General features: G+C 40.8%; 1 protein-coding gene across 2 annotated transcripts in view; it reads left to right on the forward strand.

Annotated features, from left to right (window-relative positions):
* The window catches only part of CDK7 (cyclin dependent kinase 7), a 29,834-nt gene extending 8,492 nt beyond the window's left edge, over positions 1-21,342 (forward strand). Inside the window, exons 1-12 of one of the 2 annotated variants that reach the window (XM_082074967.1) lie at positions 41-264; positions 660-719; positions 1,885-1,918; positions 3,642-3,709; positions 5,535-5,603; positions 7,169-7,279; positions 8,447-8,565; positions 9,670-9,769; positions 11,373-11,459; positions 16,059-16,208; positions 17,835-17,982; positions 21,126-21,342. In XM_082074967.1, coding sequence (XP_081931093.1) covers positions 205-264; positions 660-719; positions 1,885-1,918; positions 3,642-3,709; positions 5,535-5,603; positions 7,169-7,279; positions 8,447-8,565; positions 9,670-9,769; positions 11,373-11,459; positions 16,059-16,208; positions 17,835-17,982; positions 21,126-21,151 — 1,032 coding nt within the window. In that variant the 5' untranslated portion in view covers positions 41-204 and the 3' untranslated portion in view covers positions 21,152-21,342. Of the gene's footprint in view, positions 1-40; positions 265-659; positions 720-1,884; positions 1,919-3,641; positions 3,710-5,534; positions 5,604-7,168; positions 7,280-8,446; positions 8,566-9,669; positions 9,770-11,372; positions 11,460-16,058; positions 16,209-17,834; positions 17,983-21,125 lie in introns of those variants that run through there. The other variant, XM_082074968.1, reaches the window with a different exon arrangement.
* The last annotated feature ends 4,765 nt before the right edge of the window (positions 21,343-26,107 follow it).

Below are 26,107 nucleotides of genomic sequence, written 5' to 3' on the forward strand. Positions count from 1 at the left end.
TCGCGAGGCGCCGCCGCCTGCGCGCGCAGGGGGCGGGGCGAGGGGGGGCGGTGACGCCGGCGGTTGCCAGGCAGGGCTGGCTGGCGGGCCGGAAGCGGCGCGGCCCCGGCGCTGGCCGTGTTAAAGCCCCGTCGCCGGTCTCGCCGCTCCGATCCGCGCTCCGCCGGCCCCGCGCCTGCCCTCGCCCACCCCGTGCCGGCGGCCATGGATGCGCGGGCGCGCGCCAAGCGCTACGAGAAGCTCGACTTCTTGGGGGAGGGGCAGGTGAGCGGCCGTTACGCCGGGGGAGCCGGTGTCTGTGCGAGCCCCCTGGGCCCGGTCCAGCCGCTCCGTGAGAGCCGGTCAGGCGGCGCCGGGACGGCCCTTTTTTGCCTGGGAGGGCCGCGGCGGAGGCGGCCCGCCGCCTGGGGTTGCCCGCAGCCGGGCCCGGCCCTGCCCGTGTCGCCTCCCGCCGGCGGCGGCAGGGCCCCGCGGTGAGCCGGGTGGTCGGGGGGGCGGCCGGGGAGACGGGTTGTCCCGCCGGCCTGCGGGCAGCGGCGGTGCGTGGCCCTCCCGAGGGCAGGCCCGGCGCGGCCTGAGGAGCGGGCTCGGGGCCGCGTCTGCCGAGCGCCAGGGCTGCCCGGCCCCCCAGTCCCGTCAGCCTCTCCCTCTCTCCTTAGTTTGCCACGGTCTATAAGGCGAGGGATAAGAACACCAACCAAATCGTGGCCATTAAAAAGGTGAGTGTCAGAATGTTTTCTTTTCGTGTGATCAAGTGTCTGGTTGCTCTTGTCCCCCATAATGTGGGGGGTTTTTACCTCATGGGTAGTGGGAGAGTATGTATTTTTGTTTCTAGAATATCTAGCTAGCGTGTCTTTAATACTTTTCCTTCCCCTTCTGTCTTACTACATTTCTGAGTTTCTGAAGGGTTACCTGGCCTGTAACTTGAAATTAGTTATTTGTTAAACTGATTTATTTAAAAAAATACCACCACCACCACCCCAAAAAACCCACATCACATTTCCAAACTTCTGAGTTTGTTAGTCCTTGATAGTGGCTTTCTGAAAAAATCTTTCCTCCTACTGTGCTGAATTTCCTTTAGTCCAGGAATGTTACTCTTGGTTAAGTTCTCCAGAATTGATGGTAGGGTTTTTTTTGACAAAACTTGAGAGTGAACTTACCTGTTTGAATACAAATGTTGGAAATGTCTATGTTGTCACAAGTGTTTCACTTCATGCTATCTGAAGAGGTTGCGGGATGTTCTTGTCCTAAAAAGAGGTCATTAGCTGTGTTTTGTGAGGGCTGAAAAATACACATTATACTGCTTGGGATAATTAAAGGGCCTTACTTATTAGACAAATTTAACCATATCAATATTAAGTAATTTTCTTTGATACACTCATCTCTTTTAGCATTACAATACTTCTCCTTTATGGTTGCTTCTAGTAGCAGCTGTTGTGAGAAGTGTAGTTGTTTGAATTGTAATATTTTCTTAACTTTTCTTATCTGGAAGTATCAGTAAGAGGATTCTGGATTTGAACATTTCGTGACTCTAAGTGATTGACTTAAAGTCAGCCCAAATTTACAGAATATGCTAATTTTACTAGAGTCATCTAAGATGACTGTCTATTCCTTTGCCCTCATATCTCCCTGGAGAGAAGCTTGTTAATGGTATAATAATGCTTTGTGGCTGCAAAGCATTTTATGCTGCCAGTTTGCATTGTGTCTGTTTTCAGTGCTGTCATAACTATTTTTAAGCTTTTATAAAAGCAAATGCTGCAGAGACAATTATTTTTTTGAAGGCAGAAAAAATCCAAACCAACCCTAGTTGATAAAGAAGAGTAATACCCCTTACTGCTGAGACAGGTGCCTTAACCTTGTGTAATATGAAATATTTCATTTCAGATTAAACTGGGACATAGATCAGAAGCTAAAGATGGTGAGTTTTAAAACAAATTTGTGCTGCAGAAGTTGTGCTTTGTTCGCTTTGTTTCTGTAAATTAGGACTTTAATTTCCTGCACCATAACTTTGTTAAAAAAAATGAGCTCAGCTCTTATAGTGTAAGGCTTAGTAGAGGATTCCTTCCCAGACTGCAGGGACAGAAAGAAGCATCAGAGATGTCTGTATGCATAGTATATGTCTAAATATGAGTGTGTAACTGGCTAGCTTCTCAATTTAAGTAGAATACAGACATGAATATGGCATACAATAATAATCTTTACAGCCCTGAGTTTGGGATACATGTTTAATTGATACATCTGTCTCTGTGCCTTAAATATTTAAGACAGCTGAGAGTATTTATCTCTGTTTTCAGATATTTCCTGTGTTCTATTTTCAGTTTATGCGGAGACAAAAGTTACTAAAAACACTATCTTAAAACTTACTTTGCTGTGTGGATTTTTTTTATGTTGAGAAATCGGGTCCATATAGCAGTGTCTTTTGATCATGACCGGCCACTTGCCTTTAGGCATAGATATTGTGAGTAAAAATTCAATAATCCTGATCTGTGTGTGTTCAGGCTGCTCTGCTTCAGGGATCCTGCATTAGGTTACCAGCTTTCCAGTGAAGAATCTGTGCTCTCAAATCTCCAATTCCGTTTTAAGATAAGAATTTTTAAAGAGAAACTGAGCACTTATCCCTGAGTCTCTACCATTGAGCCTGCTGCCAGAGTTGTGATCCATCTGGCCAATGCCTAGCTATAGTTTACAGATGTTATGTTTGTTTTTTTTTTTTTTTTTTTAATCTAAGGCTTTGCCTACCTGAAAGCAGCCATTGTCAACCTCATCCTAAAATAGGTAATTAAAACAGGAGAAGCAGGAGTGTAAAGTAACCCATGTAGCTTTGTCCAAACCTTTGCTAGGGTTTTACATGTTGAATCACATCCCAGGTTTTGGGAGAACACTGTTTTTTCAGCTCATGCACAACTGAAGCATCCTGTGCAATGTACCACAGGAGCATTTGCTTGCCAGTCGGTTTTCATACAAGCCATACATACCAGCATTTTGAAAGGAGGAATTGTTACCCTGCAGTAATTGTGGTTTGATGCAGAGCAGGCAGTGTGGCTGCCAAAGTGCACTGTCTCCTCATTGGTTTTTCTTTTATAAAATCTAGCTATTAAAGGATTCAAGCAAGGGTGAGCAGGTTTTGGCCACTGTATCTTTTATGCCACAGCATGAATATAAAAAGACCCATGTGCCTTGCCTTATTTAATATTACTATGTCAAAAAGAAAAGAGATGTATTCATGGGGTTTGTCAGTGTACCTCCTCTGGAAATGAGACACACTGAAGAACTGATATTTGCAAGATGTAACTTTTCTTCCAAATAGAACTGAAGCTTACAATACCCTCAAAAAGGTGATTTATTTTTTTTTCCCTAGGCTTTTGCTAGAACTTAGCCTTTTTGCCAAAAGGCGGACATGTTGCTTCGTAATTTGATTATTGTGGTGTAAAATTTATTTGGTGTGGAAGGAAGTATACATCCAGCTTTATTCGGCAGCTATCTATTTATCTATGGCAATGTACTTGTCATTTAACAAATTGAGTGCTTGTTAAGTAGTTGGTAGTAAACCATCAGTAAGTAACAGAATAAGTTGCTTTGGCGCTTCATCCAAAGTTTTAAATCTTGTTCTGTCTCTCTTTTATTTTTTATTTTTAATGTAGGTATCAACAGAACAGCCCTCAGGGAGATAAAATTGTTACAGGAGCTAAGCCATCCTAACATTATTGGTGTAAGTAAAATCAATGCTACTTCTAGAATCTGTCCTTAGGTACTTTTGTTACAGGTTCAAACTGATACTTAGAATTATTTGGGTCATGGAGATGCTACTTAATTTTATTTGAACTGTTTTTTCCAGCCCCAAATGGGCAGTAAAACAATTGTATCAGCAAAACACCTATTTCAGTAACAAGGGCAAAACAGTTTCTTTTGAAATCCTCTTACTTTTCTGCCTGGGGCTATGTGGACGTTTATGGTGGGGAGAACTGTGGGATTTTAGTTACCTGATTTTGCATCTCTCTGATAGAGTAGCAAGTGAGTGCAGTGCTGAATTTACCTGATTGCTTCACATGGAACTGGTGACAGCCAAAAGCAGGCGTTTGTAACCAATGGTAAAATGGGATTCCTGCTGCAGTTCATTCGGTTTTAGTACTGATATCTAAAACTTCTGTTGGCAGGAGTAAAACTTGCATCTTTTCAGTTGCATTTAGGTTGACTTCCAGCTGCAGATACCCAGCTGGAACTAAAGATGTTTTAAAATTACTTAATAGTGATAATTTGAAAGTCTGCCGTAAATATTACAACAAATACGAATTTTCCAGATATTTCATGTAATTTTTAGTGCCGGTTTGGCCGAACTGAGGTAATTTGCCACGAGTTCAGTTAATTTTGTTGTTGATAGTTAGCATGGTCCTTTGTTTCAGAATGTAGTTTGAGAATAATAAGATAGCACCTTGGGATACAGTTAATGTTTTTTTCCAGTACCTTTCCAGTATTTAGGACTTGGCACAAACGAATGTAAGAAGTCACTGATGTTGATAGGGAAGCCAGTTTGTTTGTTGCCATGGGCATTGTAGAAGCAGGTAGCATCAGCAGTTCAAAAAGGAATTAGGCAATTTCATGATCAGCAGGTCTGTAAGCAGGCTGTACCCTTCTTAGCAGTCCTGATAGAACTGTTGTGGATGTTGCAAGCGTAAGGAGCATAAATTACAAAAGGTGGCCAAGCCTGTAGGGTCACCTGCATTGTCTCTTATTACCGTGTTTTCTGTAGAGGAAGAGGGTGAGCACAGGCACTGCTGCTATGAACTGTGCAAACAACTATCTTACAGTTGGGTAGTACACATAGTCATCATACTGGGACTGTAAGGAATGAGACACACCATGGAAAGCGTACCTTCCTGATCATGGGGGTAGAATACAAGGCTAGATGATCTGTTGTTCTTACTCAGCATCACACTTGTGTTACCTCAAATTAAAAATTAATACTGTAATTGCACAGCTTCATCTTAAGAAAGGACCATTTGGATGTTCTCCAAATAGGTTTATTTATCTTAGAAACCTTGCTACAAAGATGAATGCACACCTAGAAGTAACTTCAAAGGGAAGATAAGAAGCCTGACACTTAGAATTTCTAAATATTGCATGCTTACGTATGTATTGCAGATACACAGAGCTGAGTCCATGTGAAAACTTAGTCTGGTCTTAAGAAAGGGTAGGAGTTTTGTAGAACAGCAAAGTTTGGGAAGAGGACAAAGCGTGCATTAAATTATTTGTCGCAGTGGACATGGTAAAGTTAATTTTTTTGTTGTTTTTTGAACTCCAGGAAGGAGGGGCAATTGTGTAAAATGTAATTACCATGCTTAATGGGGACTTTTTTTTTTTGTCGGGGGGGATGGGGACTTAAGAATCTAAATTGAGTAAGAATTTTTGTATTGCAAGTTGAAAAACTTAAACCAGTTCAGCAAGCTGAAAATCCACATGCAGATTACAATGGTGCAGAATTTTAGAAAACCGGAAGAATGAGAGTAGGCTTCATCATATTGTATTTTGTTCTACAGCTTCTAGATGCATTTGGACACAAGTCTAATATTAGTTTGGTGTTTGATTTTATGGAAACAGATCTCGAGGTAAGATTTTTTTTTTTTTAAGGCTCTTTAATTTCAGTATCTTCAAATGTTCTTTTAAAAATACTACTTTAACAGGCTTACATTTCCCCATGTTAGAAAGGTGACTTTTATTATGTCAGTTGATTCAAATCATGTCTTAAAAGTAGTTTGGATAATTTGACAGTTTTTGTGAGTTATCAGCTGATAGTGCCTTTACTTTTAAATAGTTATCAGCATGATCTTCAAGAAACAGATTATGTTTACCATGTAAGTTTTCCAGGACTCAGTCAAAGTGTAGAACCTCAGTCATAGATCAGCATCTCAGAGTGCTATTGCTAATCATAATATCATCAAATCTGTTCAAGTAAGTGTAATATCAAAGTATGACAAGTGATGAGCTGGTACTAGAATCACATGCACCCAAACCATTCTTTTAACTGTAATAATGGTAGGTGTTTGCAAATCAGCATCTTACAGATGTTTCATTGTCCAGGATCTTAAGTCGGTTTGTCTTTGCGTGAGATATTTTGATGCAGGATTCTTCATTTTGGAAGACTGTCCTAGATGGCAATTCTGTATATGTGCACATAACACTACTGCTCTGGACTGAAATTAATGTAGTTTTTAAGCTAGCTCATTACACATATGCTGTTAAGAGCTAGGGATAGCATTTAAAATGTTAAAAGAAAATACCAACAGGCTGGCTGAAAACTAAATGAATGCGGGACTGAAAAGGGTAGATCAGTTTTTTGCTAATAGAAATTAAAATAATGAGTGGACTTTCTAGAGGATTCATTCTGTTAACTTACTAACAATGCAACATTTAGAGCTGAAGAAGACATGGTATACAAAGAGGAATTAAATACACTTGTACTACATAATACTGTGGTACACAGAGCATTTATCTGTGTTGTGGTATTACTTAAGCCACCATTTGGGACTGCAGACTGTTGTGATTAGGCATGTGCTGCATACAAGAAATTTTGTGTGGTCTTCAACTTAAAGCTTAGGAAAGGCTGAACTTTAATATTAACAAGCAAGTTTTGGATAGTATTGTAGAAAATACTTTCAGACAGAACGTTTACATAGAATGTAAAAATCAAAGAATGTAGAAAACATAAGTAGATCTGTTAAAATACAGTAAAGTGGCCATACCTCCTTGTTTTGGAAATAGAGGAGGAAAACATTGCATTTATGAAGATTAAATGCTTAGGTTGCATGGAGAAAGAAGGAATAAGTGAAAACATAATTGCAAGTTTACTGACACGTTTATCACTTTCATGTATACATCTTTGTCTTATAATTTTGGGTATCAATGTGGTACTGAGATAAAATAATAAACTCATGTTTCCCATGCATTTTCTTATTTGCTGTTTATGCAAAGGTCGCGTAGGCTCTCTGGACTCCCCACTTCAATTTCTGATCTCCATGATAGACCTATTTTTCTGGAAAAAGGGTGGGAACGGTAGAGAATATGTGACTGCCAATTCGAACTTTGAGTCTTAAAGGATGAAATAACTTTTGAGCTGCAAGAATGGAAGTTAATGTTGCATGGTAAACTTTACTGTCAATGTAACACTTTACAGGTTATTATAAAGGATACTAGTATTGTATTGACACAATCTCACATCAAGGCATATATGCTGATGACACTTCAAGGATTAGAATTTTTACATCAGCACTGGATTCTGCACAGGGTAAGCGTGTGCTAAAGTGATAGCCTTTATGCTGTAACAGAAGTCACATTTGAGAGAATTTCAGTCTAAATTCTAATTAAGATCATTTTGAAGTTCAGGCATTCTTAGTCCATAAGCATTCACGATAGCTGTTTTGGAGAGACAACAGCAGTACCAGAAGTGTTAAGAATTACTGAGGTGGTTATCATTTAGATATTTTATATAAAAGTGTCTCAAGTTACATGTGACTTTGATTAGCTCTATGTATGAACAGGACCTGGCTGGGATGGATTTAAGTTCTTTCACAACAGCCTGCGTGGTGCAGTGTTTTGGATTTATTTTGATAACACCCCAGCATTTCAGCTTTCTCTTTTTCCCCGCTCTGCCCTCACCCCAGTGAGCAGGCTGGGGGTGGGCAAGAAGCTGGGAGGGGACACAGCTGGGACAGCTGACCCAAGCTGGCCAGAGAGATATTGCGTCCCATATTCCATCATGCTCAGCAATACAACCTGGGGCAGAGGACCAAGTTGGCTTTCTGGCTTCTGAGGTGGCTGTTGCTTAGGGACTGTCTGGGTATCAGTCTGCTTGTGGAAGGCCATGAATTATTTCCATTGCATTACTTCTTTGTTTTTTTTTTAATCTTTGCCTGATAAACTGCCTTTATATTGCTCCCAGAGTTTTCTTGCTTTTGCTTATCTTGTTCTGTCCTTCTGAGGGTGTGGGATGAGAGCAGACTGAGCTAGTGGCTGTGTGGGTGTTTTGCTGCGGGCCAGAGGTCAACCTGCAACACACAGTGATTTCTATGTTATTTGAAACATTTGCAGGGTGGGGTTTTTTATTCATTTAGGAGCTATGCAGTTAAGACAGTACTGCTGTTCCTGCAGCAAAGCTAAAGCCTATCAACAGGCAGGGCTTTTTTTAAACTCTGCAGCTGAAATATGATAATATTCAAATTTCTGTGGTTCACTGTAATTTTCATGTATGATGAAATACTTGATTTCCTGGCTTCTTGTTTGGGTTGTAGTTTTTGTTTGGGGTTTCTTTTGTTTTCCACTCACAATGTAGACTTATAAAATGCAGACTTTTGATTCTATTTAATACTGTTATGGCATACCTGCCAGCACGTTCATTATATGTTTGTTTTTATCAACACTGGGAAAATTCATTCTTTGCTTTCTACACTGACAGGATCTTAAACCAAATAATTTGTTGTTAGATGAAAATGGGGTTTTAAAGTTGGCTGACTTTGGCTTGGCAAAATCTTTTGGAAGCCCAAATAGAGTTTATACACACCAGGTAGTAACAAGGTAAGACATTCTATTTTGTTTCTTATATAGCGATTGTGTAGCTGTTTTGCAGTGTCTCTTATATATGTCAAATCAACATGTTCAGAGTTTGACATCTAGGTCATGTGATATGGCTGTAGTGGCAAGAGCCTCATAACAAAACACAAGAGAAGAGTTGTTTAGCAAAGCCTCTGTAAGAACTGCTAGAGTATCCATCCACTGGGCTTGTTTTGGGATATGACACTCTTGTAATGCATGGGAGTACAATGTATCTACCTGCAAGCCTGGCTTTCAGAGCAAGACAGCTGTAACTGTCTGCTAATCATGAAACCTAGAATGTTTTTTTTTTTTGTCTTGGGTGTTTGTTTGTGTTTTTTTTTTTTTTGTAGCTAGTCACAGTAACTATTATGAGTCACAGTAACTAATATGACACAGAAGCTTGAACCAATTAGAATATTTATTAATGTTATTTTTGGCATACGTAAGGTATGCTTTAAAAAGCAGGACTGCAAAATACACAAGATATTTTCCTTTTGTCTGCTGTTAATGCTACTATTCAGGCAAAGCTGGTTTAAGTTGACACCTTTATTCAAAAGGAGAAACAATACAGTGGTTTCAAATGCAGCATGTATCAGATCAATGCATTAAACTTGATTGTTCTTAGGCAGTGAAAGTAACTGTTTTAAACAATGGCTGACAGGGTTCATTTTGCATAAAACTAGTTTCCATATTTAAGTCTGTTGGTATGGAGATTTTTTGGAAGTTGGAAGGAATTTTGCCTTTCTGTCATTTCTTCAACATAAAGCTTAAGGAAAATTTTGGTTTATAACATGCAAACCTGTCAAATACTTTTTTCGTTTGCACATGCATGTTTCTGTTGCTTTTTAATCAGCTCTGTTGAAACTGTAGTTAATTTGTGGTTATATGACCCTGTGGTGAGGAGTGCACAATTTTGTTCAGTCTTTCTTAAACAAAACACTTTGCTGGGTAGAGTATAGCTCTTCGGTGTCTGAAAAATATATAGGCATGAGCAGTATCCTCTCTGTAGTTCTTGCATTGCCACAATATACAGCATTTGACGTGAGCAAAGCTGGATGATTTTCCCAAAATGTGTTTTCTTTTCAGGTGGTACCGAGCCCCAGAACTACTGTTTGGTGCTAGAATGTATGGTGTTGGTGTTGATATGTGGGCTGTCGGTTGTATTTTAGCTGAGTTGCTCCTCAGAGTAAGTCTTCAAATGTAACTATTTCATATATTCTCTTCAGTGCATTACAACTTTGTGTGTGGGCTTCCGCTCTCCTGCCAGCAGCAGCAGGCAAAGGCAGTTAGGCTGTTAAGGCAAGGAAGAAAAGGAGGAAAAAAAGCTTCCAAAAGCTTGCTAACTGTAAGGATAGTGAAGTTTTGGAATAGACTGAGGTTCCATAATCATCACAATCATTGGAAGTCTTTCAAAATGGCTGGATAGAAAAACTGCAAACTGTTGTAGGCTGATCTTGGGGAAGGTGGAGTAGGTAACTCCTCTGGTCCTCTGAGTGTTATCCTTTTACGCAGCCTTCTATCCGTTTTCATTTGCTGTCCTTCTAGAAAAGTGATATCATGCATGCTTGGTCCCTTATACATTGTTCCTTGATGACTAAATAATTATCACCAGTACCTTACTTGTTGGTTTATTTGTAATGAGGAGAAGGCTGATATTTTTCTAAGATGTGATTAGTTGATAATACTGGAATGAAGCTGAAGGTTAACATCAGGCTAATCCTATGCCACTCCTGAATATGGTACATAGATGGAATGGTGCTTAAGTATGTTTTACTGATGTGGACCATTTATTATGCAGCCATGTGTAGAAGGCATGAAAGTGTGAGGTGGGAAGTGGAGGTTACAGGCACAGACATAGCTGAAAACATAAATTATACTGCAGGCTACTTTGTCTTCCATGACTAAGTGGGTTCTGCTTGGTTTTTGCACTGTGCTTTATATGCTTGTGTGGCCTTGTATGGGAATATAGTGCAAGATAGGTGAGGAAGTTACTTAAATGTAAATATGCTCAAGTGACTTGCACCTGTCTGTAGAAAAAGCACATAGATCACACCAGTTGTTCTACTGACCTTGTGTGCTTGATGAGTAGAACCTCTGTGTTAGATAACATAGGCCTGTGAGAAACTCTAGGCACCTTATCACTGTCTGAGATTCCTGCTTTGTTGTGAGAAAGAGTGGGAGGCTATGCCTGCCTGAAGCCTTGAAATACAGGCGAGCTCAACAGGCTCCGGTTGTTGAATTCTGTTGATTCTTTGGTTTCTCACTAAACAGAAAATGGCTTACGGTTCATTTTTATCACTTTAAATGTATCTATCCTTTTTCTTGGCTGTACTGGGTTGAAGAACAATGCAACTTCTGGGATCTTTACAAAAGCAGTTTTTGTTCAAGGGGCTTTCATTACATCAGAATTTAGTACACTGCCTTGTAGGGATGTTCGTTATGGTCTCTCTGTGCTGACTTCAGGGAACATGTAATAGAAAGATCACTGCAACTAACTGACTATAAACTGGCAACTGAGATGTAAGAACTTCCCTGCGTCAGTTATTTTATGTTAATGTGGTGGTAGTTTAATCTTATGTTTAGCTCTCTGCTATCAAGCCTGGGTTGCAAGAAACCTTCAGAATCCATTTTGAACATCACTACAAAACCTCGGATATTCAGTGTACCTATTTGTGGGCAGCTGGTATACAAAGATGTTTTGCCGTGCAATTTTGAGGGATAGCTTATAGCTCCTCTCTAGAATTGAAGTTCAGAAGTTAATGAAATCAAATGCTCTTGCCTTCTTCCAGGTTCCCTTTTTGCCTGGAGATTCTGATCTTGACCAGCTCACAAGGATATTTGAAACTCTGGGCACTCCAACAGAAGAACAGTGGCCTGTGAGTCCTTTTTGTTTAACAGACTGTTGTTAGTTTTACTTTATACTCCCTATTTTCACTGCCTGCTGCCTGCCTCTGAGATTTGTTTCTCTTGGAAAATCTCTGATCAGTGTATCAGTGGTGTTAGCATTAAACAACAGTAATGAAACTTCTTTCTTTGCGTATCCACAGTTTCCCATGGCTATTGGTGTGAAATTACAGTGGTTGCTTAATGTTTTTGAGATGCTTGATTAATTAGTCTGCTTTAACCTGGAAGGCTTTAACTTTCAGAAGTAGGAACAATTTTTTAGGGACTTAAGTTGGCCTGGATAAGTTATAGTTTTAGGATACAGTAAGAAACACCAGACAGACAGCTGTAGGGATAAACAGTTTACCTCAGAGTAATGGTACTGTTAACAAATACGATTTAGTAGTATGATTATCTCTGAGATTACAGTAAATTCAGTAATTCAGTAACTCCAGGCCAAGCTTAGTGTCAGGGCACACAATGACATACCTAATTGTGGTTATCAGGCACACTGACAGGACGCAGGGCATAACTTTTGATGACCAACTTGGACCAGCTGACAGGCACGGTGAGTCCTGAATTCTCTGATCAGACTGTTCTTTTTCATAGTTGAGTTGTGGAAGCACCCTCTGGACTTGCTAACCAGCCATCACTTCCCCTCCGTGCCAGTTTTCCTTTGTGTGAACAGTCCTCAGAAGCTGCCTTAAAGAGTGTGCAATCACCAAATGGAGCTATAGCTGTATAAGACATGTGGTCACCATATAGAGGGGATGCCTTATAAGGCAATACTGGCCCCAAATTTTCAGCCCTTGCTTATGAAACTGGGCGGGGGGAAAGCGCAGTTGTCTTATCATGCCACCATAAGCCCAAGGCCAATGTTGACACTTAGCACCTTGTCAAGTGTGGAGAGGAGTCTGATCATGGGGTGATGAAGGGTTAAATTGAGACAAATAGTCAGTAAGGTGGAGTGTCAAGAAACCCATCAGAAGAGTGCAAGCCAAAAGCCAAGTACAAATCTTTAATATGATAACTAAAGCAAGTAAGAAGCCACTCAAAATAAGGATAACAACTAGGTAAAGAAAAGGATGTGGCACAATGTGGGAGTTGGGCAAGAGCCAGTAACACTGATGCTGGAACTCTGTGTATCTCCTGTTTAGGAATGCTCGGGGCCGAACAGGCTTTCCATGTTTCATGGTGCTTTGGGGTCAGGGACCTCTGAGAGAGGTGTAGGTTTTATTTAACTTACGGGTGCACAACAGGGTTTGGTGGTAACTATAGCTGCATCTTTAGGGAGACAGGAAGGAAACAGAATGTGCGCAGCAGGGACTGTGTTACGTAATAGCAGGTGCTGTGTGGGGTTGGGTGCTGCACCTGTAAGTCCAGCACCTATTGACGTTAAATGTCCTATGAGTGGACCCTTTTTTATCAGTAGGCACCACTGTGTCTCAGAGGGATGATAACAGGTTGTTCATCTGCCACAGGGCCTACATCTAAAGCATGATTGATAACCAACCTAGTTATGCTCAATTCTTATCTGGGGGATTGGCCAGGAAATAGCAAGAGTCCTCAGTCATCTTGGGGCACTTCTCTGTGAACAGAAGCTGTCAATGCCCAAAAGCCAGAGTCTGTATTTTCTGCTGGAATTTGTCATCTGATTCCAGACCCTAAAGCAAGGGTGTGGGATTCTGATACTAAAATTTGGATGGTATCCCCACCCACCTCATATTTGCAAGCCAGGCTAAGTAATCCACAGTAGTAGATCTGTGATAGCACTTGCTTAATTTGGCTAGGTGTATGTTTGTGAAAGGGCATGCAGAAATACTTGTGATGCCTCCATTAGCATCATACTCTGTTTCAATAATTGATGGGATTTGTAAGTCTGGTTGAGCATCAAGAATTCAGTGTATCATCCTTTGAATCCAAATTGAACCAGATATTTCCTTTGCAGCCTTCTTGGTCAGTATTACAAATCTTTTTGTATTTTTGTTGCAGAAACTCCCTTTTCTGTAGCTTCCAGCTGCCAGTCATGTTTTTCTCAGGCAGGTACTGCCACTAGGGGGATCGTGAAGTCTTCTTAATTTATCCACACAAGCCCAGAAGCTTCTAACATAGGCAGTGGCAAGAGTCTTGTCTTCAGATGCAGGCTGAGTATTCTGCCAGGCTTGAGCTAATTGTTTTTGCAGGGAGACAGCTTGGGTTTTGGCTGCATTCAAATGGTGCTCAGAATTTCTGAGACAGTGAGCAAAGAAGAATAGGCAGAGTGACTTCCCCTTAGAGTTTGTGTCTTTCTGAATTTCTATAAAGTAGCTAGGGAAAGGGAACAGGTACTTCTCTCTTTGAGAAAATCTGGTTGGTTTTGGCAGGGCAAAACAGCCAAATAGGGCACCCACTACAGGGTTGGACAGTTAATGATGTTGTCTACCATATCCCAGACAAGTTACGGGTTCAGGTTATGGTAGCAGACCCCAGACCAACAGTTTTAGGGATAAACAGTTTATCTGAGAATACTGCTGTGTTTTGCCAGTATTAATAGGGTCAACAGGGAGGACACAGCCACCAGCAAAAGAGTACACTTATTTTACTGTCTGTTTCGAGGTATTACAGGAAAAAATGTGATACCTTTAGTTAAAGCAATAAAGCTCATTATACTCTAGTTTTGAGCAGCAAAGACAATAAACAAGGTAATGCACCTTATCTCTACTACATAAGGTTAACTATAGTGATTAAGATACATCACCAGTTGCCCTAATACTTTACAGTCATCCAGATCCACAGTTGCTCGGGAGCCCTGATTGCAGGGAGGATTTGGAGCCCCTGTCCCAGCAATTCGGAGGTCCTATGCAGTGCATCCACTCATAGGTGAGGTTTCCAAAGTTGCTGCAAGAGAGGTCCAGCTCTTATACAATGAAAAAAACATAGTACAAAACTTCAAGTGCAGAAAGGTCTGGTGTCATCCTCCCTGTTGGATTCCACCCAAAGCCTGGCCAGGGCTCAAGGGGGAGCTCAAAGGACTTTATCTACTTTAGTTTTTGCCACATATTTCTCAACAAGGCCAGACATCTGGCTTCATGGCCTTACAGCATACCTCTGAATAAGGCCAGATCTCTAGTGTCATGCTTTACCACATGCCTCCAAGTAAAGATAGATTGTTTTGCTGGTTATCATTACACAATAAGCATTAGAGCAAAGCTTTTATAGATTGGCATCAATATATGTATTTTCATACTAAAGTAGATCAATAATACATTACATGTGCAGTTAATACTATGTATACTAGATATATTGTTTGGTTGGGAGGTTCATATACAGTTCAACTTCAGTTAAAGGCCTACTGTTCAGGCCTCAGTACTTCATGGTACAGTTACAAATATAAATGACTAGAATCATTATCTGTGTCGAGATGGCAGTAAATCCAGTAGTTCACTAATACTGGGCCAAATTTAGTATCAGGGTTCACAGTGACCTGTGTAGCCATGGTTGTCAGGCAGGCCAACAGGAATCAGGCCGATGAGCAACCCGAACCAGCCGACAGGCACAGGGTCCTGTATTCCCTGATCAGATCATCATCTTTTGTAGTTGGGCTGTGGAAGCACCCCCTGGACTTGTCATCACTTCCCACCTCTGCTCCCTCTCTGTGCTGCTTTTCCTTTGTGTGAATGGTACTAGTCCCACACAATTCTGTTGTTGTTCTGGGATTCTGAATGAAACACTTGAAGATTTTTTGCAATTATGTTTCTATTTTCTTTGGAGGGGAAGAGCTAAGATAAAGGTGGGGAAAGGAGGCAATAGGAGACTGGCTAGAATGACAGATGATGCATTTCCAAATTAATTTGCAAGCCCATGCATTTCAAGAATTGAAAGCTTTACGATCAAGATTATTACTGGTTGAGCACATTCTTGAGCATTAATATTTATTTTGCTTGGATAAACATACTGAAGTGTGGTGACTAGAGGTTTAAAATACTTAAAATGCTATTTAAATACAGTGTTTGGATAACAGTCTGTAAAAAGGTCATTTTTATGATATATTTTGTATGGTATTGATTTCTTACATACAGGATAAGAAAATTACACGATTAAACTGTTTAACTGCTCGGCATATTTTCCTTCTTTCCCCCTACTCCCCAGATAAAAAGTTAATCAGTTGTATCCTTCAAAAGTAGCTCAAAACATTCAAGAAGATAAGCGGACTTTGAGGAGGAGGACTGTATCATTAAACTTGGAGAAAATGCAGACTGGGTCTTTTGTGCATCTTGTCTCTTCCACCATGTCAGTTCACAAAAGAAACAAGTTTTACTTTATTTGTCTGCACACACTCTAAAGTTCTTTCATACTTCCTGTCTTTGTTAGCGGTTTTTCCTTTTGTAAGCACAAGGGAAGGACAGATTACTTGGAAAGTATGAAAAAACTTAAACAATTATTACAAAAAAAAAAGTCATTATGACCTACTGTTCCTACACTTATTTCAGTGACCAGGGTCTTTTGAGAGGTAATTTGCTTTTCCTGAAAGACTGCTATATGAAGTTCCCTTTCTGTGGAAAGCTCAACTCTCTCTAACTTGAGAAACATACATGCCATTTTTGTCTTTGTAGGGAATGAAAAGTCTTCCAGATTATGTCACATTTAAGTCTTTCCCTGGGATGCCTCTTCAACATATCTTCAGTGCAGCTGGTGATGACTTGCTCAATCTTCTGCAAGGTTTATTCACATTTAATCCTTGTACTAGGGTTACAGCTACTCAGGTATAGTATGTTTGCATGATGTTCTAATATTCATTAACCTACTGTTAATATCAGATAAATGTGCTTTGAAGCAAGCAAGCCAAGTGTGAAATGAAATATAATATAGTTCTGTCTATTAAATACTAGAAACATATTTCTGGTGTTCAATAGAGAGAGCTCTGAAAGGCATGAACAATGCTCATGATCATCTCCGTTTCCAATGTAGGGCAACGGTAGACAGCTACAAGGTGTATGAGTTATGGTCTTCAGTCATTATATAGGACATTCAAAATTCAGTCACCTAGAGCTTGAAACTTCAATTTTAACATAGTATTTCCCATTCTCTGGTTTTGAAAGGTTTTCATCCTTAATTCATGCAGTCTGTTCTTCAATTTCATTGAAACTTCATTGATTATTTTTTAACATGAAATTCTGTGGCAATTTAAACCAGCATTCTGGTCTGAATATAATTTTCCATTATACTTGGATAAAACTGATCTAAATTTCACTCCTCCTTGATGGGGAGAAATGAAGGGCTTTGAATGAAAATCTTGCAGAATGTTCTAGTTCAGAATACTGATTTCTGCTGTGAAGAAGGTACAGCAGTTGGCAGTTTCAAAACTGTATTTCTGTCACCTTACACTGTTAGGGAGGCACCTAAGAAACAGAGCTGCCCCTTAAGGCCAAGACTCCCTCGTTGCTTGTTAGACAAGGCAGATCCCAATCCATGAGATTAATGTGTGTGTTACTTATCTTTTTACTAGAAGACTTTTCAGAGCACATTCAGGTTTTTTTTGTCACTATCCTTAAGAACTTTCAGTATAAGTTCTGCTGTGCTTGGGACACGTTGTGTATGAGTTTGTATGTATGAAGTCATTTTAGAGGTCATATTGTAGGATGGTGATTTGAATATTGAATATAGCTGGTGTTTTTTCTAGTGTAACATTTTTAATGACGATGACACAGATTAAGGCAGGAAACAACTTGTGCTTACTGTATTAGTTTTATAGCTGGTATTGAATACGAGGTAACAGACATAAGCAAAAGCAATGACTACCTAAGAGACAGCTTAGCCTCATTTCCTTAACCACGGTTTATGCAAGCTGTGGAACTCCTAACACTTAAAATGGGGTATGTAATTCCACTACATGATATTAACCCTGCTCCCTTGTGTTTGTCTTCAGCTCTAATTCAAACTACATTTTTACCATGGCTTACAGCACAGTTAAAGAAATTTTGGGGAAAGACTTATTGTAAAAGCTAGCAAAATAGGTGGTGTCCGGGTCCTGGATCTGATCAAGGCTTCAGAGATATTATTTTAATCTTTCTTCGTTCCTACTTTCTTCTTCATCCTCTTGTCTCATCTGTCTGTTCAGAATGTAAGGTCGCCAGAGCTCCTGCAGGGTAGTCTAGAACTTTGTTAGGATGTCTCAGCATTACTTAAAAATAACAGTACACAATTACTTCACCTTACAAATTGAAGGGCTATGGTAGTCACTGAGAACACAATCTTGATTTGCCCCAAGGCCACCTTCTGGTATAGAAGTGTCCAATTGCAAGTGCTTTATTTAATTATAACCTCTTTATAGGTGGTGTTCTGACACTTTATACTAATTACTTGTTTATTCTTCCTCCATTATCATTAAGGCATTGAAACAGAAGTATTTCAGCAACCGACCAGGACCCACTCCAGGAAATCAGCTGCCAAGACCCAACTGTCCTGCAGAAGCTATAAAGGAGCAACAGAATGCACTTATAAATTTAAAAAGGAAAAGAACAGAAGGAATAGATCAAGGTAACCCCTTAATGTTTCATCTGTTTTAGAACAGGAGCTACATGCTCAGAGGGAATGTAATGTTTCCAGAGTTTCAGAACAAAAACTCTCTGAGCAGATTACATCCTTGGGCACCAGCACCAGCTGAAGCCCTTTGACCTATGTTTTAGGAAAAAATGCTTTAGGGTGAGAATGACTTAGCCCTGTGTGCTCACAGTACTGGTACAAAAAAGGCTCTTTTTATGATGATTACAAATCTACTTGTTAGAAGAGATACCTAATAAATCTGTTTGTTAGAAGAAATACCTAGTTCCACTAAATTCTGTAGAGTGTGGTCCTACTAGGTAAATTCCAAGCTCTTATGACACCTGTTATTTTTTTGAGACCTCTTACTGAGGTGTGGAAGTAACTTAACTTACATCACTTTAAAAAATGAGGGGAAGAAGAAAGAAACGTAGCATGTCATCTTTCATAGTACAGACTGGAGGATGTAAGTTGAATTCCGAAGACAGATCTCTGTTCTTTCTGTCATAGACTAAGCAAGTTAACTCTTAAGACTGCTCTGGGTAAGGCACATGAAGCATGCTTCTATGACCCTTTAAAAAGGCAAGCCTATTCCCTAACATTTAGTTCTATATGTAGCCCCTAGTCTTCCCCAAACAGTAGCATGTACTTCATGTTTTCATTACAAGAAAAACTCTTGAGGACCTAAGACCTATATCTGATGCTAAATCACTCAGACTTTTCTACTAGAGAGGCAAATACTGGTTCTTAAACTTGGAGTTGGTAGTCTTAACAGCTGGAATATGCTAGATAGCAGCTGCAAGGTTAGCATCAGCTTTTTGTTATTGCTGGTAGGAGACTCTGTTTTGATACAAGAGTGATAACTTTTTGGAATGGAGATGACTCCATGAAAGTGCATTTCCTCTTGAAGTCAGAAAGACAGCTACATTATTAGAGTCTGACTTATGTTTTAGGCACTTTGACCTCTTGTTTCTTAGTCCATGTCAAATCAAATTAGATTAAGAGTCTAATCTTAAAAAAAAAAAAATTAATCATTTAACTATTTGGATGTTCTCTGCTGACCCCAGTATGACAGTTCAACTGACATGTGGGAACTTGTCAAGTTACCATAGCTTAGGTAATTTATGTAAGCTTTTTAGCTCCTTTTGCAACATGATGTGAGGGTCTGTGATTAATGTTTTGAAGTACATGCCCTAAAATTTGCCTGTTAATTGAAGGACAGGAAAGAGAAATAAATGCTTCCACACGTTTTGTGATGTAACCATTTAAGTCTTGTATTTGAAAATGAGCCGAGTTTCTGGAGCTGTATCAGTCTGGAACACCAATTGTTTTAATGTCTTTCCAAAAGTCTCATCTTCTGCAAGATAAAATTAGACTTCTGTGTTAAATGTCAGGAGTTTTGAGACTGGCTGTAACTGAGGCATTTAGGACATCAGCGTTAATTTCTGAGACACTTGAGTATCAGTATAAAAAACAGTATCATTTTCACTAAATGTTTCTTGAAGCACATAAGAAAATCCATTATGTCTTGTTGCTGTCTTGGCTGGGCTGACAGAACGTGAGGGTCTCAAAGGTAGATCCTCTAGTGACAACCAACATTAAAGGAGAGAGACAGTGTTAGAGCTAGCAAATCTGCTACTCTGCATTTCATTTGACATCTTTGCATAGCATTATCATGTGGAGGTGAAATCTGAATATCGGTTTGGGAGAACAATCCTACAGTCTTTGCTTAAATAAAATTTGAAGCAGAGGAGGTTTTTATTGCTATTGAGGGTAGAAATGTGCAAAAGTCATTTCAAAGAAAAATAAGTTGCATCCCCTGAAATTCTTAGGCTGGTCTATGCTTGTATCTTGCATAGTCCATTCTCTTTCCCTCAGCCCTGTTGACGTAGCACTCTGGACTTTAGCAGAAGGGACCAAGTGATTCCTGGTAGGTACCCACTTATAAAATGTTGGCACCAGGAACTGGGTGCCAGAAGGAATTTATGCTGTCCCCATAAGTGCTGCTTTTCCACAAGGACAAAACCCCACAGCCTTTGGGGTGTGTTCACCAAACTTAAATGTGCAGCAGCTGTACTTCTCAAAAAACAGCCCCTTAGTTGTCAGAGGAAACTCACTAGATGGATGACTGCCTGTGAAAAGTATTAAGTATGCATCATTTCTAGCTATTGCTACCACTTTTTTCTGATCAGTGAGGTATGTGGAGACACTGATGCTATGATGACATCACTGTCCATCTTCTCCACTCGGGCAAACACTTTAATGAAAAACAGCAATCCTTTCCTAGAACACCAATTTCTAGTTGCATTAATCTGCATTTCTGAATTAACAGAGTATAGGGAATCTGTGTATTTTAAGAACTGTTCTGTGCTTGTTTGGAAAAAAAAAATACCATTCTGTTCATATCTAAAGTTAAGAATTTGTGTTGTTTGGGCATTTGTTTAAAGTTCATGGGTGCGGTTCAATGTCAGAGTATTTTAGAGGAGACCTCTGCCTATAGGGCAGGCAAAAACATTTGGATCCTTTCATAGTAAGCTTCACATCCATCCCAGAAGGCAGCTATTGTTTATTCTGCCTACATTATAACTAAGTAGCATAGGAAGAAATGAGAGGACAGGATGTGGAGTAAAACCGGAGAAGTACTGCTGCCCACATCATCGCTACAGCTGATGCTAACAAACGCATAGTTAAAGGATGAGGCAGAGACTAAAAGGGCCATTACTTCTTGCACAGAGCGTATAGCTGAGTGGTGACAGCTCATAAGAAAAATCATGAGGAGTGCATGTGTGGTGGGGCTGGGTTAAGGGTCAGAATTGCTTGCCTTTCTTAGGTTTAAAGTAAAATCAACTGTCTAGCTTTTTATACCAACTAAGGTAAATATTTACATGTATCCCAAATGCAATTAACACCTAAAAGCTGAACTTGGGACTTATTTGGAGTACCCTTACTAACTCAAATGGGCTTTGATTCTATCACTCTTTCATAGATTTACGGGAAATAGTCATGCTTTCTGCTGCAGCAAACAGCATGTACCAGCTCAGAGTAGATGTATCTCAAGAACAGTATCAAACAAGTAGTAAAACCTTGAGAAGGGTGCTGAACCCCTTTACTTTGGTAACAATGTGATTTACACTTTTCAGGATTACCAAAAAAACTGATTTTTTGATTGCTGCGGATGGTGGATGAAAATAAGTGAAAATGGCCCAAGTTGCAACCATTGAAAAAAATGCTGTTATGGTCACTGGATGGTTATTTTGTAATATTTTCATATGTAGAATATGAATTTAAGGTTTCCTTACTGAAACTAAGGTTTCATTAACATTCTGTTCTGAATAAAAGTATTTTTAAGAAAAGAGATTCCTTTCTCTGGTTTGCTGTCTCATTACTTGGACTCATGCTTTGAGGTAGTGCCTGTCAAAACTGTTTGCTGGCTACAGATTCACACAGACTAATTTTGCAGAACCTTTATGCAGCTATCCTGTACAGATGCACACAGGAAAACTGTAGATACAGCCTTCTCACCTGGAGCTTAGATGTACATATGATTGCCTGCCAGCCCTGTAATAAATGTTGGAAAAACTGTGTCATTATAAAGGAAGGGCAGGATGCTTTTTTGTTCCAGTTAATACACCAGTGTAATAAATGTGTTTGCGTATGCTCTCTGTGGTCATGCATTCAGACTTTCCAAGGACACCTCCACTGTACTGAAAACAGCGGGATACACAGATTGAATGTGAAGTGTTGGGGGTTTTCTGCAGATTCCACTCTTCCAGGAGAAATTATCTGAGAGCATATACATACTGTTTCTCTCACAGCCTCAAGATTGCAATAAGAAATGGAGGGAGATGCAACTGGGAAAACTATACCAGCCCTCCTGGCAGCCTGTGGCTGTTGAACAGTTCATAGTGCAGATACTGGGCTGAGCTCTGCCTGATTCCCAGCATGGCTGTGTTGCAAAGCTGCTGGGCAACCAGAATTCTGCAATGGAAAGAAACCAGCCAGTAGGTGCTGTTGATGTGGCTTAACCACATGTCCACCCCTGTTGTGCAGTGGATCTCAGGGATACCCGGTGGGAAAATGACAATGGCTCACCTGTGAACCGCTTTCGGCATTCTTGTTTCTAATGTATGTGGCAGGTGTATTAGTAGAAGACGTTGAGGATTGCAGAGGATGAGCAACCATCTTTTTGGTCCTATGATACTTTAGTTTACTCCTACCTTGAGCCAGTGTGAAGAATGCTGGCCCTGTAAGGGAGAACAGTTACGAGTCTCCCAATACCCTACTGTTTTCTGTATTGGTTGTTGGCAGTTGAAAATTAAACATAAGTTTCCTACTAAGATCTAATTGACAGTGTAGAGTAAATGCTTATTAAATAACATCAGTTACAGCAGTTTTGACTCTTTGTGTAATCAAACGACATCATCCTGAGTGCAGGCTGGGGGATTAACAGAACTGCATTCCTACTTCTCACGGGCGTGTGTAAAAAAATATGTTGATCTGAATAGGGAAGAGAGAGCTAGGAGTAAGCTTTTTTTGCATTGAACTTACCAAAGGCAGCATTCTGACTGGACTTCAAAGCCTGGAAACTTTCAGCCCCTAAAACAGATATTCACTGAAAAATCCAATATCCTAAATATTTGGTATAACAAAGTCTGCATGGCACTGACAATTTAAGTATTCTGCCAGCTCTGCTTTGAGAGTAACAGGATTCCCTTCTTGTCAAATGCTGCTTGTCCCTAGGTGACACCCTCCCCTGAAGTAAACCTTTTACAGTATCATAGAATCATTTCAGAAGAGACCCTCATCCAGTCCATCCATAATCTAACCTAACTCTAGCACTAAACCATGTCCCTAAGAACCTCATCTAAATGCCTTTTAAACACCTCCAGGGATGGTGACTCCACCACTTCCCTGGGCAGCCTGTTCCAGTGCCTGACAACCCTTTCCAGGAAGAATTTTTTCCTAATATCCAATGTGATCCTCCCATGGCACAATTTGAGGCCATTTCATCTCATTCTGTCACTTGCTACTTGGCAGAAGAGACCAACACTCTCCACACTACAACCTCCTTTCAGGTAGTTGTAGACAGTGATAAGGTCTCCCCTCAGCCTCCTTCTCTCCAGGCTGAACAGCCCTAGTTCCTTAAGCTGCTCCTCATCAGACTTGTGCTGCAGACCCCTCCCCAGCTTCACTGCCCTTCTCTGAACTCTCTCCAGCACCTCAATGTCTTTCTTATGATGAGGGGCCCAAAACTGAACACAGGATTCAAGGTGCGGCCTCACCGGTGCTGAGTACAGCGGCACAATCACTTCCCTAGTCCTGCTGGCCACACTCCTCCTGCACAAGTAGCAATCCTACATAAACTCCTGCTGGCAAAAGTTGTGGAGTAGGCACGGAGACAGATGGGCAGACAGTGTTTGTACGTACAGAGCACAGTTGCTGTGCTCTGTAAGAGTGGATTTGAAGAGGGAGGATATTCTGTGACCGAGGTTACCATCTTGTAAGCTTCCAGTCTTGTTTATCACAGCAGATGCTTGAAAAAAAGCAATGCTTCTATATAATATAGGTTCAGTAGCTGTTCCCTTCCAGCTCCCACACTGCACAAACTCAGCAGAGAACAAGACTTAACCTCATGGTCTAGACCAGGCCCCAACCTCACACAGTTGGGGCCTGGTCTAGACCATGAGGTTAAGTCTTGTTCTCTGCTGAGTTAGTGAATGAAGCTGCCTGTGTCAGGGACTAAAATCACCTTGCTCTTAATAGTGGTGGTGAGCATAGATAAAGTGTATGTACATCACAGACTAATATCAGAAAAAGAATCAGCACCATTTTTTTTTTAAATCTCAGGCTTTTGGATAGTTTAAGTTTAGTGACTTAGGTCAGAACTCTGACAGGAATATTTGGGACTCCAGGTGACTTTAACTTAATATGTAGTCATATGCAATTAGTCACCTAAATACTGTTTAATTTATGACTTGCGTACCTTGTAAGCTTTATATCACGCTAATCGTGCTTCAGCTTTGACAATCTATTTTTTATCGCACTAGCTCCTTGAATATACAGCTGCTGCAATCTGCTTGGCTTCTTTTCAGATCCACAACAACAAAGGATGGTTTGTCTTGAGCCTGCAATGCGCATGCTTTTGCAAAGGTCTAATCTGCACACTTGTGCAAACCAGAACATAATCTAAATGCCTTCTCTTTTGGGTTAAGACAGTTCTGCCCACACGACCTTCTTATCCTGAGTTACTGCTGTTGCTTCCTGAAAGGCTAGTCCTCCTCTTTGCAAACTTAATGGCTGTTACCTCAAGACTTAATGGAATCTGAGTGATGTCTGTGCATTGTACTGATATTGTCTATATAATTTAATTAAAACTTGGGGTTTCTTCTTCCACTTTGCCACAACAAATGCAGCAAAACTCATTGTATGAGCACACAATACAGAAGGGGAAGTTGCACTCTGTTTTAAACAAAACTGGTTTCATTTTCTCACAGATACCAGCATTACTTGTGGTGGCATGGAGAACAAGGACAGCTAGCTCTCATGTCCTCATCTTGTCTCCCTGGTTCTTGATTGGTACCAACACTGCGTGATCCTTGCAACCTTTTTATTTTTGTCAAAGGCTCAGAGCCAGGTTGAGTTGTAACTTACAGCTGTTGCTTTGCATTTGTGGTGTGCTCTTAGCCATGGCATGGCCTTGGTGCTGTCAGCACTCCAGGCAGCACTGCCAGTTCTTTGCTTTTACCTATGTTCATTCTTGGCTTCTGTGACTGTTCTTGTTCTCTTGGCTTGCTATATGTCCACTGTTGGCTTAAGTCCTACTCAGCCATTTCTTCTGGTGCACAAATGTTTATGCTCCATGTGCTCCAGTGCAATGATTCCTTTACAGAGCAGGTTTCACCTGTGGCCACTCGATACTCATTTGCTTCTCAGAGATAAGGGAAGGATTGTGACAAAAAAGGCTACAATTAGGCCTGCTTTTCTTTGAATCCCTCTGTTCCCCCTCACATTTCATATTAAACTATGCCAACTTTGTCTCTGAGGTAAGGTATTCATTCTTTCCACGTGACTGTAATAAAATCATAGGATAAAACAAGGATAGGTCTGGATTTAGCTTGTCAAGTTGAGATAGCGAAATTTCTTGGAGAACTAACCAAGTGCTTTGGGCACTTTGGTAGGCCGTGTTTTGACATACACCTTGTGGATATCACAGAATCACAGAATCACAGAATGTCAGGGATTGGAAGGGACCTCAAAAGATCATCCAGTTCAATCCCCCTGCTGGAGCAGGAACACCCAGATGAGGTTACACAGGAAGGTGTCCAGGCGGGTTTTGAATGTCTGCAGAGAAGGAGACTCCACAACCTCCCGGGGCAGCCTGTTCCAGTGTCTGTCACCCTCATTGTGAAAAAGTTTCTTCTCAAATTTAAGTGGAACCTCTTGTGTTTGTACCCATTACCCCTTGTCCTACCATTGGTTGTCACCAAGAAGAGCCTGGCTCCATCCTCCTGACACTCATCCTTTACGTATTTATAAACATTAATGAGGTCACCCCTCAGTCTCCTCTTCTCCAAGCTAGAGTCCCAGCTCCTCAGCCTTTCTTCATAAGGGAGATGCTCCACTCCGTCATCTTTGTTGCCCTGTGCTGGACTCTCTCCAGCAGTTCCCTGTCCTTCTGTAACTGAGGGGCCCAGAAATGGACACAATATTCCAGATGTGGTCTCCCCAGGGCAGAGCAGAGGGGAAGAAGAACCTCTCCTTACCTACTAACCACCCCTGTTCTAATACAACCCAGGATGCCATTGGCCTTCCTGGCCACAAGGGCACCGCGCTGGCTCATGGTCATCCTGCTGTCCACCAGGACCCCCAGGTCCCTTTCCCCTATACTGCTCTCTAATAGGTCATTCCCCAATTTATACTGGAACCTGGAGTTGTTCCTGCCCAGATGCAGGACTCTACACTTGCCCTTGTTCTATTTCATTAATTTTTTCCCTGCCCAACTCTCCAGCCTGTCCAGGTCTCTAGATGGCAGCACAGCCTCCTGGTCTGTCAGCCACTCCTCCCAGCTTGGTGTCATCAGCAAACTTGTTGACAGTGCACTCTAGTCGCTCATCCAAGTCAT

This window comes from Streptopelia decaocto (genome assembly GCF_964273445.1).
Source record: "Streptopelia decaocto genome assembly, chromosome: Z".
Classification (NCBI taxonomy): domain Eukaryota; kingdom Metazoa; phylum Chordata; class Aves; order Columbiformes; family Columbidae; genus Streptopelia; species Streptopelia decaocto.